Genomic DNA, 13256 nt, shown 5'->3' with positions numbered 1-13256 from the left:
TTCACAGAACATTATCAGATGAGTGTGCTGGAATCGGCTCCAGTTAGCTCCACTGTGGGTAGAGTGTTTGCCAAGGACTTGGATGAAGGAATCAATGCAGAGATGAAATACACCATTGTGGATGGAGATGGTGCAGATGCCTTTGACATTAACACAGATCCCAATTTCCAAGTTGGAATCATAACTGTGAAGAAGGTAATCCATCTCCTCTTTCCAAATCATGTTAACAGAGGCTTTGAATATATATGAGATGTTAGTAAGGGCTGTTGTACTATTAATACATATTGCTTCAAATCCTTTGATAAACATTCTTTCCATTTCTTAAAAAAAAAAAAAACTCTTACTCCTTTTGCTTACATGTAAACACTGGCTGTGTCATCACTTTACAGAGAGGGTACCACGTCATGATAAAAATATATTATAAATATGTCCTTTCTCCTAGCTCACTACTTAACCACTTAAAAAACTATTGTAGCTTAATTCACTAATGATGTTAATGACTTGATCAATATTTGCAGTTGAATAGCATTCATTTTTTACTATAGTGTACCACGAATAACAATAAAGCAAGCTATAATATTATTTATGGATCAATAAATAATGTGCAGAGATTTTTTAATTGCTACTAGAAGATCCATAGATGCTAATTAGACTTGGAAAAGCTTTATCAAACATAGCTGCTGAGTTGTATTATCACTTGAAACTCCTTTGCTTCATAAATTACCATGTTTTCTGAATGTAAGCTATCAATTTTTTCTGTGGCATAAAGCACATTTGGATATACTGGGGTGGAAGATAAAACCTTAAAAAATTGAAGTTTTAATATCCTAGTAAATATATATGTGATAAATTTAAAAACTCACTGATTTAATCTTCTTTCTCCTCTATTTTAAATACATCTAAAAATCCAAGGTATCTTAAATTATTCAACAAATATTTGTTGAGCATCTCCCTATATACCAGGTATTGTTCTAGGCATTTAATGTAGAGAGTAAATAAAATAACCAAAAATATCTGCCTTCATGGAACTTACATTCTAGTAAAGGAAAGAAGACAATCAAAATAGCAAGTAAATCAACAAAGTAATATACTAGAAAGTGGTAAGTGCTAAGGTGGGGAGGGGTAAAACACAACAAAAGTGATATCAGAAAAGCCAACATGACTTCAAATTTTAAACTGGGTGCTTGGGATTGGCTTCACAAAGAAGTGACATTTACAAAAAGATTTAAAGTGGGTAGAGTCACAGCACAGAGCTGGGCAGGCTGACAATGCACAACCCTGGGAGGTGACCTACAAATGACTTCCAGTGAGAACTGCACATGCAGCCCTGAAGACAAGGGAATGGGCACGGAGATACTGCAGAAAAGTGTTCCAGGCAAAGGGACAACCAGTGCCACGCACGGTCCACAGACTGGTCTTTACCTAATGTGTTTCAAAAGCAGCAAAGGCTTTGATGAGGCTAAGTGGAGGGGAAGACCAGTAGATGAGAAAAGTCAGAAAATTAACAAAGGAGCCAAACTGCATAGGACCTTGTAGGCTGCTGTAGGTACTTTTTCCTCTGAGTATAGCAGGGAGCAACTGGAAGGCTTTAAAACATGTACGATATGGGGCACCTGGGTGGTTCAGTCGGTTAAGCGTCCAACTCTTGATTTTGGCTCAGGTCATGATCTCAAGGAGCCACACACCCGGCTCCACACTCAACAGAGAGTCTGCTTCTCTCCCTCTCCCTCCGCCCCTCCCCCCATTCATGCTCTCGCACTCTCTCCATAAAATAAATAAATCTTTAAAAAATAAATAGAGGGGCGCCTGGGTGGCACAGGGGTTAAGCGTCTGCCTTCGGCTCAGGGCGTGATCCCGGCATTATGGGATCGAGCCCCACATCAGGCTCTTCCGCTATGAGCCTGCTTCTTCCTCTCCCACTCCCCCTGCTTGTGTTCCCTCTCTCGCTGGCTGTCTCTATCTCTGTCGAATAAATAAATAAAATCTTTAAAAAAAAATAAAAATAAAAATAAAAAAGATAAATAGAAAATAAAACATATGATATAACTGGACTTGCATTATGAAATAATTACTCTGTTGGCTGTGTTGAGAAAAGACCATAAAAGGGGAGCAAGGATGGGAACAGGCACACCAGCTTAGAGACTGCTGCAGTAATCTAGGTAGATGATGGCGGCTTGGCCTAGGGTAGTAAGAATGGAGATAGTGAGAAGCAATCAGAATCTAGATATATTTTAAAAGTAGAGTCAAGAGGATTTCCTAACAGATTGGATGAGGACATGAAAGAAAGAGAGAAGTCAACTAAGCAACAAGAACAGAGCTGCCTCTAACTGAGATGGGGTAGTCTGCAGGTAGAGAAGGTGGCAGGCGGTGGCAAATACTGGGATTAAGTTCTGGACATGTTACCCAAGTGGAGATGTGTAGTAGCTGCTGGTTATAGGAGTGTGGAGTTTGGAGAAGAGTTCTGAGCTGGAAATATAAATTTGGGAGTCATAAGCATATAGATGGTAATTAAAGCAAATACAAGAAAATGACATTCCAAGGGCCTGAGCACAAATGGAGAAGATAGTGACATGAGCCCCATAGCACCCCAATATGAAGGTGTCAGAGAGAAGAGCAAAGATAAGCAAGGAGAATAAGAAGGAGAGGTCAGGGAAACTGGAAGAAAATCAAGGGATTGTGGTGTTCTGAAAGGCATGAAAAAACATCTCCGGGAGAAGGGAAAGACAAATGCTACTGAAATTCATGTAAGAACACTGAAAACTGACCACAGACTTTAGGAACATGGAGATCATTGATGACTTTAATGAAAGCAACAGTCATAACTTAGAATGGGGCACAAGTTAATGTGTTTAATAACAACTTTACTATATGCTGTTCCACAGAGTTGAATTAACATTGCTTTAGAAGGGAAGAGTTCACATATTTGTGCTGTATTCACTTAAGCAGTATACCAATACGGCAACAGAATAGATATATTCAGCATTCCACCAACCAGAAATCTTTACAAGCAGCACACAATGACCCTAAAACAGTGTAAAGTGCTGATATTAACTTCACAATCATCAAAGAAATCTGAATATAATTTAAATATTACAGTTTTCTTATTTTACTCTCATCCCTTGAGAGTTAATAACACATCAGAAATATAAAAGATGACTAGAAATAATAATACCAATTTGGCATATGACATAGGATTAAAAACATTCCCCTATTACGTGGTATGCCTCAACTAAATAGTTAATAATACATTGCTTAAACAAGGTAAATGCTCAAACCTTCAGATAATTATTGTTTCTTTAACACAAAAACTTTCTTTAAAACAAGTAGTCAGAAAAAAAGCTTTTGGGATTCTCAATATATTTTAAATGTTATTTTCTATCTTCATACATAAGATAATTCTAAATAATATTAATTTATGTCAAATTATTAGAATACGCTTAGACCTTATTACAAGCCATTTATTTTTTTTAAGTATTAACTATTACAATTTTGTAACTCCAGCTTACAATGTTGTTTCTCCAGCTCCCTTATGTGGAGAAAAGATTAAACCTCATAAGACACAAAAGACACAAACATAAGTCTTTCATTGTCATTATTAAAACTACATCCATGTGTAATCAAAACAGACATCAGATTTGTCAAGGTCATTTGGATTTCTCTTCTGAACTTAAGAGGTGACAGAAAATGGAATTAAAAAAGAGGTCAATAAGTTGGGTAGATGGACAAGTCAAATATAATAAATACTTTAGAGGCTACTGACTGCTCGGTCTATACTTTTGGAAAAACATTCACTCAGATGCCTGATCCACACCCATCTTCTACTTTGTCATCAATTATGTCATATAAAATTGAAACAGAAGTTTTGTTTCTGATTTATTTCCCTAAGCCCTATTATTTGTCTAAAAAGCACATACTTTTTCAAAAAGAAAAATTAAGTTGAATTGATAGAATTGGGTCTTCATAAAACCATACCGATTACTACCCAGTACCTTGAGTCTTTTTGGCTTTTAAGTAATCAATCAATTGATTTTCAGTCTCTTAAGTCAAATGCTTGAAAGATAACCTGAAATACATATTTTGCAGATTGCTCTTTATTCTAGATGAGCATGCTGTTATGCCATAGCCCAGTCTTCAGCATGTCTTCCATCTCCCAGCATACAAGTAATTGTTTTGACTCCATTTTCCTCTTAGCTAGTCCAGAAAGAGCAAAACTTCTATATTTCATCAAATCTAAGATGCCCATGAAATGTAAAAATTTAATTTTATATACTACTTTAAAAAAAAAAAACCTCTTGCAATTTAAATGATACAATGCCTTCTTCTTCCTTAGTTTATAGTTTTTGAAAAAGCTCTTGTTGACACAGACCTATGTGCTTCACTAATACCAGATTTACTCCCTGCTGTTGTTTCCATGCCATTCTGCCCACATAACAATTTTTGTTTCAATGTCAAATCACAGTACAATCTTTCTGAAGACATTTTAGAAGGCAATGAAGTTCAACACATATAGTACCCACAATGTGCAGAACTCAACTGAAATGCATGCATCCTATCTCCCGTTGGGCGTAAAGCAATTGTAAGATGCCATCAATTGGAGAAGCAACCCTATTTCCAAAATACCAAAATATAAAATGATACACACCTTAAAATCACTGAAATATTGTAACATAAAATCTGTATATATTATCACCAAACCAATACTTGTTAATACTTGCACTGAAAAACTTTTTTGTGCTACTCAATGTAACATTTTTTTTTTCTGCCTTTTGGGTTTTAGACCCTTGCTAGGCACTAGGAAATAACAATCTAATTCACAGCCTTTGCCCTTGAGTTTGTGAAAGGGAACAAAGAAACATTTGTAAAACAGAATAAAAAGAACCATAATGTAAGTATGACAAAGTGCTATGGGAACAGAGCAAGGTATAATTAATTCTGCTTTAAAATGTTGCATTACTATTTTGCGCCACAATTTTTGTGACTCTATTTTTAAGAATATAATGCCTCTTCATTATAATGTGCTCTAACTCTAAGAAATTTCTTGAATTTGAGGCAAGAAACAACAATTGTTGGAGAGGATGTGGAGAAAGGGGATCCCTCCTACACTGTTGGTGGGAATGCAAGATGGTACAGCCACTCTGGAAAACAGGGTGGAGGTCCCTTAAAAAGTTAAAAATTGAGCTACCCTATGATTCAGCCATTGCATTACTGGGTGTTTACCCCAAAGATACAGACGTAGTGAAGAGAAGGGCCATATGCACCCCAATGTTCATAGCAGCACTGTCCACAATAGCTAAATTGTGGAAGGAGCCAAGATGCCCTTCAACAGATGACTGGATTAAGAAGTTGTGGTCCATATATACAATGGAATATTACTCAGCTATCAGAAAGAACGAGTTCTCAACATTTGCTACAACATGGACGGCACTGGAGGAGATAATGCTAAGTGAAATAAGTCAAGCAGAGAAAGACAACTATCATATGATTTCTCTCACCTATGGAACATAAGAACTAGGATGATCAGTAGGGGAAGAAAGGGATAAAGAAAGGGGGGGTAATCAGAAGGGGGAATGAAACATGAGAGACTATGGACTATGAGAAACAAACTGAGGACCTCAGAGGGGCGGGGGGTGGGGGAATGGGATAGACCGGTGATGGGTAGTAAGGAGGGCACGTATTGCATGGTGCACTGGGTGTTATACACAACTAATGAATCATCGAGCCTTACATCGGAAACCGGGGATGTACTGTATGGTGACTAACATAATATAATAAAAATAAAAAATAAATAAAATAAAATAAAATTTAAAAAAAAGAAATTTCTTGAATTTGGAATTTAGGTTTTGAGATTACTATTCTTGGATTTGCTATTATGACTATGGAAATAAACAATTCTTTGATTTTAAAAAATAAGTACAAAAACTTTTCATGAGAGAAAAGTTAAACTCATTTCAATTGTGAGCAACTTAAAGCTTAGCGTATTTAGGACAATGTGTTCTTTCAATTTTAAATAATAAAATTATTTAGGGGCACCTGGGTGGCACAGCGGTTAAGCGTCTGCCTTCGGCTCAGGGCGTGATCCCGGTGTTCTGGGATCGAGCCCCACATCAGGCTCTTCCACTGTGAGCCTGCTTCTTCCTCTCCCACTCCCCCTGCTTGTGTTCCCTCTCTCGCTGGCTGTCTCTATCTCTGTCAAGTAAATAAATAAAATCTTAAAAATAATAATAATAATAATAATAATAATAATAATAATAAAATTATGTAAGTGAGGGAGACAATAATCTTAATGTGATCATCACTAGGTAACTTATTTTTTAAAAATTTTTAATAATTAAAAATTCACTTTAGTCTTTTCAAAAGATAGTGTTGGAACAACTGGATATTCATATGTGAAAAAAACCACTTCATACCTCACAAAAATTAGTTCAAAATGGATCATATACTTCTCTAAATGTAATAAACTAAAACTATAAAATTTCTAGAAGGAAACATGGAAGAAAATCTTTGTGACCAGGCAAGCATTTCTTAGATATGACACCAAAATCCCAAGAAAGTGATAAATAACAATTTTCATTAAATTCAGAGTTTCTTCTCTTCAAAAGCACTGTTAAAACAAATCATAGATTGGGAATAAATATTTGCAAACACATGTCTGATAAAGGACTTGAATATAGACTACATAAAGAACTCTTCAAGAAGATACACAGAAACGCTAAACATAGGCATTAGAGAAATGCAAAACAAAACCACAATGAGATACTACTTCATACCCACTAGGATGGCTAAAATCAGAAAAGTTGATGAAACCAAATAATGACAAGGATATTGAGCAACTAGAACTTTCATACATTCCTGGTGGGAATGCAAAGTGGTACTGCCACTTTAAAAATTGGTTTGGAAGTTTCTTATAGAGTTAAAAATATACTTAACCATACAATCCTGCAATCCCATTCCTAGGTTTTTACCCAAGTTAAATAAAAATCTATGTTGACAGAAAAACCTGTATGCAAATGTTCATGGCAGCTTTATTCATAGCCGTTAGAAACTGGAAACAACCCAAATGTATCTCTAGTAGGGAATGGATAAATAAACTGTGGTACACCCATACAATAAATACTACTTGGCAATAAAAAGGGACAAACTATTCATTCACAAAACAACATGGATGAATTTCAAATCCATCATGCCAAGTAAAAGAAACCAGATTCAAAAAAGCATATACTGAATGGTTCCATTTATATGACATTTTTATCATAGGGGACAGAGCATAGATCAGTGGTTGCCAGTGGGGAAGGGATGACCACAAAGGGGCACAGGGCAAGGGGTAATGGCAGTGATAGAACTGTTCTGTATCTTATCATGGTGGAAACATGACCATGTAACTTGTCAAATCTGCAAAACTTTATACTAAAAAAGATGAATTTTAATGTAAATTATACCTTAATTTAAAAAAAACATAAAATTTACATCAAATTAGAAAAATGACTTAAAATTAAGAGGAAAACAAACTTTACCTAGCTCAAACCTAACACAAACAACAGTGCCCACTTTGGGTTACCCATATTTAAGGAAAGAATTTTAAGAAAATGTAATGTAATTTACCAGGAAACAATGAATGTCTAGATTTAGAGAGAAAGTATAAATAAAATAAATTGGTAAAACTATTCCTTCAAGTGTATCATAATCTGAATGGCAGATTTCCCTGTTAATAAAAACCTTGCCTTTTTTTAAATTATTTTCTTAATTTATTTTTTGTAAGTAATCTCTACACCCGATGTGGGGCTCAAACTCACAATCTCGACATTAAGAGTCACGTGCTTTACCATCTGAGCCAGGTAGGTGCCCCTAAAACCTTACCTTTTGACTAAAAACTAGGGAGACAGGCAAGCTGGTCAAATGGCTGAGTAGTTTAAATGGGAATGGCTAACTCCACGAAATAAGGAATGCAATGCAGGGTGCAACTAATGCCAAACAAGTAGTAACCAAACAGCAACAACACAAAAAAACTTTTGAATCCGAAAATACCTAATTTAGTTAAAGCAACTTCTCCTGCTATTTCTCAAAAGCAAAGCAGTTAATTAAATGGACACATGGCTCTTTCTAACATAAAATGTGCTAACATTCAGCATATTTTATGAAAAAAAGCACCAGTGAATATTTAGTTAGAAAAATTTAAGTCACTCCCAAGTGGTTATGTGACTTTTAAGCTTTAGTAACTGCTTCACTATCCACTGTAATTATCTTAAAGGACTAACTTTCCATGATTTTTATTATTGATTATGTTTTGAGGTAATTGTTGCTCAAAGCATTTAGACATTTTGTCAGCTTAAAAAAAAAAATAAATGGATCATTCTTAAGAGATATCATTCAAGTTCACTTTCTACCCTAAAATGTTGTATTTATTTTGGCATAAAACATTCTTAAGGTAGGAACAGATTTAAAAAAAAAAAAAAAAAAAAAAGGAACAACCAAAAAATTATATGCATGACATGGAATTTTACTAGAAAAGGTTAAAAGTTTGTAGATGACCTCTGAATGAGGAATTTAAAAATCTAGAGGAGCATTTCTACTTTGACACTATGTAACCATGTCTGCTTCACCCAGTATTCTGAGCCTTCTGTCTCAGTCTCTTCAACTGTAAAATGAGGCATTGGATTAGGCCTTTAACAGAGATTTTTAAAGGACAGCATCTATGGTAAACTTAATACACAAACACTGATCTGACACAGTACTCTGAGAACCCTTGTAAGGTGCTTATCGTAGTTTCTTGAAAAAAAATCACTATTGCCTTTGTACTGAAGAATTGTTTTTAGGGGTGCCTGGGTGGTTCAGACGGTTAAGCATCTGCCTTCAGCTCAGGTCATGATCTCCAGGCCCTGGGATCCTCATGTCAGGCTCCCAGCTCAGCAGGGAGTCTGCTTCTGCCTTTCCCCCTGGTTCTCTCTCTCGCTCTCTCTCTCTCTCTCTCAAGTGAATAAACAAAATCTAAAAAAAAAAAAAAATTTTTTTTGAAAGAAGAAAATGGAAAAGACTAGGCCTCAGTAATATGGATATTCTGACACTGAACTCAAACTCATAGTTTTCATGAAATTTTTTCAGATACACAAGCAACTTTAAAGATAAGGGGACTAGGTTGATTGAAGAGTAGGCAGGCCCAAAGTAACAGTGGATTTCCTGATCAGTACACTGGCTGCCTTCACCCTCTCTGAAGTGTCCAGGTCTTCCTTACCTTCTTTACCCCATTTGTTGAAAATGACCTTAAGACCAAGAAAGAAGGAACAAATGAAAAATTCCCCCTTGTTTTTCCCTTTGCCTCTTTTCTACCATGTTAATGAAGTTGGGAGTTTACCCCTAGCCATCACTATTGGCGATCCTTTAGAACCTTGACATATATGCTCATGGCTAATCAATTCTCCTGTCATTACTTTTCAGCCCCTGAGTTTTGAAAGCAAGAAAAGTTACACCTTAAAAGTGGAAGGAGCCAATCCTCACCTAGAGATGCGTTTTCTGAGCCTAGGCCCGTTTCAAGACACAACAACAGTGCACATCACTGTGGAAGATGTGGATGAGCCCCCCATATTTGAGCCAGGTTTTTATTTCGTGGAGGTTCCTGAGGATGTGGCAATTGGAACAACCATACAGATCATTTCTGCCAAGGACCCAGACGTGACCAACAACTCAATCAGGTTTTTCCACAGATTTCACCTTTCTTATACCTTAGAATCTTCCCTTCCTTGGTATCTAATTTTCTAGCACTTTTTCCCTTTGCTTCTTCCATCTCTGAAGACTCTCCTCTTTCGTTCTTCTTGTTTAAATAACATGGCCTTTTCAAGTTAGTTAGAAGTAAAGTATCATTATGTCTGCAACTCACTGTCAATTGGTTTAGCAAAAAACACACACACGCACGCACGCACGCACACACACGCCCCGACCTTAGTTTTCGATCACAGCCCTATCAACATTTTGGGATTGATTCTTTGTCGTGACAGGCTGTCCTGTGCATTGTACAATGTTTAACAGCATTTCTGGCCTCAACCCACTAAATGGCAGTAGCACCCACTGAATTATAACAACTTAAAATGTCCCACATATTGCCAAATGTCCCAGGAGGAGGAAGGGATGGGGGAATCAAAATCATCCCCAGTTAAGAACTACCAATTCAGATAAAGCATAGACTGACACATAGATACCAAAAAGTTAAAAACTGTCAAATCCTGGGGCGCCTGGATGGCTCAGTCAGTTAAGCATCTGACTCTTGGTCTCAGCTCAGGTCTTGATCTCAGGGTTGTGAGTTAAAGACCACGTTGGGCTCCATGCTGGGCATGAAGTCTACTTAAAAAAAAGAAAAATTTGTCAAATCTTAGTGATGAATACAAAAGTGATTAATGCACATTCTTTCAATTTTTATGAACCTTTTATTTTTCTACTATATATATTTCCATATACTACAAAAGAACAGAAACTACTCTTGCTGTCAACGGCTTCAGTGCCATGTAGAATGGCCAGATAGGACTTTCTATTTCAAGCCTAAATATCGGTCTCTCCAAAGTGTGTTTTGAACTTAAAGATTCCAATAAAGATGCTTCCCCATCAAGGCAGGGAAGAGAACTGCTCTTACAGCCATGACCATTTCCTCCCATCAACTCTGGAACCAAAGTGTAAACAGCTGGTAGACAGGTTGACACCTCAACCTTCCAGAGCAACTGCCAAGCCTCTGAAGCTTGTCACAAAAGATCAGGATTCCAAGGCTGTTTGATGCCATCTGTCACATTAATTGGTGAAAGCCACATGGCAAAATGGATCTGGGGCTTTAGTGCAGCTAACACATTTTAAATGCACCCCAATTTATTAAATGCCTTTTCTATCAACTGGTACTTCCCTCACATAGTGTTATTTTGTATTTAATGAAAATGTGCTTTTTCAGTTTAACAAGGATGTTTCTCTCCTGAGAATAATGATACCGGGGGAAATCTGCTTCATCTAACTAACTAGTAAACATTTCACATTTGCAGGCATTAAAATGGCTAAAATGATTATGTTTGAATTCTGATATTTGATTTTTAAAAGTCAACTAATCTTTCTGGTATGAATTATACCAACTTTAAAGAAGTGATATTTCAACTTAAGCTTTTTAAATGTATAATAGGAGGGAAGTTGGCAAAACCATAGTATCCCCAAAAGAACCATAACACAAATGAAACAGATTCTACAAATTCATATTTTCGGAGCTCAAGAAAAAATACATATACCTTCTGATCAATTAGTTAATCTGTTCATGTTGGAAAAGATACTGTGGGGACAATTTTATGGAGGGAGAGAAATAAAACGGGTATAAGCTTGAAAAAATTAGAGCCCATTTCTTTCCTTTTTTTTAAGATTTTATTTATTTGAGAGACAGAGAGAGAGAGACAGTCAGTGAGAGAGGGAACACAAGCAGGGGAGTGGGGGAGGGAGAACGAGGCTCCCCACTGAGCAGAGAGCCTGATAAGGGGCTCCACCCCAGGACCCTGGGACCATGACCTGAGCAGAAGGCAGATGCTTAACAACTGAGCCACCCACGTGCCCCTAGAGCCCATTTCTAAAACAGTCAATCAGATATCCAGTGGATACTTCCACATCTTCTCTCCCAATTCTGAATCTGGACTTCCACATGGTAAGCACTGGAAATATAGTTGTTAGAACTCACACTGCTACGTGACAAGCAAAAGAGACTGCAGTCAGAAAACACACACACGCACATGCCCCTAGAATGCATGTGCGGTATACAAAACTAAAGTCATCAATTATCTCACGACAGATGCAGAAATGAAAGCAAAACACCAACAAGCCTACATCCACTCCTGCCATGGAGCAAAATGAGGTATATAAAATTAAGGAATCCTGTCTGGCTAACAGAAAAATGCTGCTTCAGATGACTGGCCTTTGAAAATCATCAGTTGGCCAGAATCAGGGAGGTACATAATGGACAGCCTTTCTATTCCAATAGATCCCAGTCAGGAGGAATCCACAAGTGAATAGGCCAAAGGCAGAGAGCAAGGTCCCCTGGGCTTATCCCGGGGCAGAACTTTAGGTCCTGAGAGAGAAATTGGCAAGAACATGGTAACAGCCACAGGCCTGGAGATAACAAGATAAGCATTCAGACAGAGGGGGCAAAGAATTCCACTTATCAGAACTGGGGATAAGGGCACCTGGGTGGCTCAGTTGTTAAGCGACGTCCTCTGCCTTCAGCTCAGGGCATGATCCCAGAGTCCTGGGATTGAGCCCCGCATCGGGATCCTCCGCTAGGAGCCTGCTTCTTCCTCTCCCACTCCCCCTGCTTGTGTTCCCTCTCTCGCTGGCTGTCTCTCTCTGTCAAATAAATAAAATCTTTAAAAAAAAAAAAAAAAAAAAAAGAACTGGGGATAATTCTCCCTCTGCCTTTTGGTAGCAAAGGAGAATTCATATTGCCAAGGTAGAGGGTTCCTGACTCTTTGTACTGTCTGACAGGAATAGAGATTGTCCCTAGACTCAAGTATAACATCAGGAGTCCTGAATTCTCAGAGGGAGAAGCACATAAAAGGCAAATCCCTGGCTATCATTTAATAAACCCATTTGGAAATTACTGTCCTATGTTATCTTTCCCCAAATTGGTCATTTTATCCTTATTTTTCCTATAAAAGTTATTTTCTTTTAAAATAATTTGCAAATCAGATGCTGCTTGGCTATCTAATTCATCTTCTGCATTTTTATTAGAAATAAATGAGATTTATATTCCTAAAAAGAAAACACATATTAAATTGCCCCAAAATCAATATATCACCTGAAGTTAAAATGTTATGGATAAAAGGCCATTTAACTTTTTTAAAAGATTATTAGGACTTTCATAATCTCCTTTCTAGAAACTTCATGGCATGCTCAGGCATATAAGCTGGTCGTGATTTACTAGTAAATCCCAAAACAAAATATCCAGATTTAGTTATATATACATGAAAAATACGATGTTGCGTATCTCCTAAACAATTTAGGATCCCCTAAATTTTTAATAAATGCCCAACGCACTTTTGGCAAGCAGGAAACTAAACCATTTGGCAACTGAAACAGGCTTCTGCTGGTATGGAAACAGCCTGCTCTCCTGTGCCTTCCTAGAGTGTATGTGTGTGGATTTAGCAAGCCTGCCCATGATGCCCTACCTTCAAATAGCTCCCAAATTCAGAGCATCTCCTCAGGCAAGCAAGTGAGCAGGGAGCCCAACAAACACTAGCTATTGTTCACTGAAGGCA

The 13256-nt window shown here is 37.2% G+C and overlaps 1 protein-coding gene across 1 annotated transcript in view; it reads left to right on the top strand.

Moving 5' to 3' along the window:
- CDH20 (cadherin 20) overlaps positions 1 to 13256 on the top strand; it is a 49097-nt gene that overhangs the window by 16000 nt on the left and 19841 nt on the right. Inside the window, exons 5-6 of the mRNA XM_008705403.2 lie at positions 8 to 195; positions 9430 to 9683. Of these exons, the coding sequence (XP_008703625.2) occupies positions 8 to 195; positions 9430 to 9683 (442 nt within the window). The remainder of the gene's footprint in view (positions 1 to 7; positions 196 to 9429; positions 9684 to 13256) is intronic.

The sequence above is a fragment of the Ursus maritimus genome, unplaced genomic scaffold (genome assembly GCF_017311325.1).
Source record: "Ursus maritimus isolate PB19 unplaced genomic scaffold, ASM1731132v1 scaffold_18, whole genome shotgun sequence".
NCBI classification, from domain to species: Eukaryota; Metazoa; Chordata; class Mammalia; order Carnivora; family Ursidae; genus Ursus; species Ursus maritimus.
This window is presented reverse-complemented; position numbering and strand designations above follow the sequence as displayed.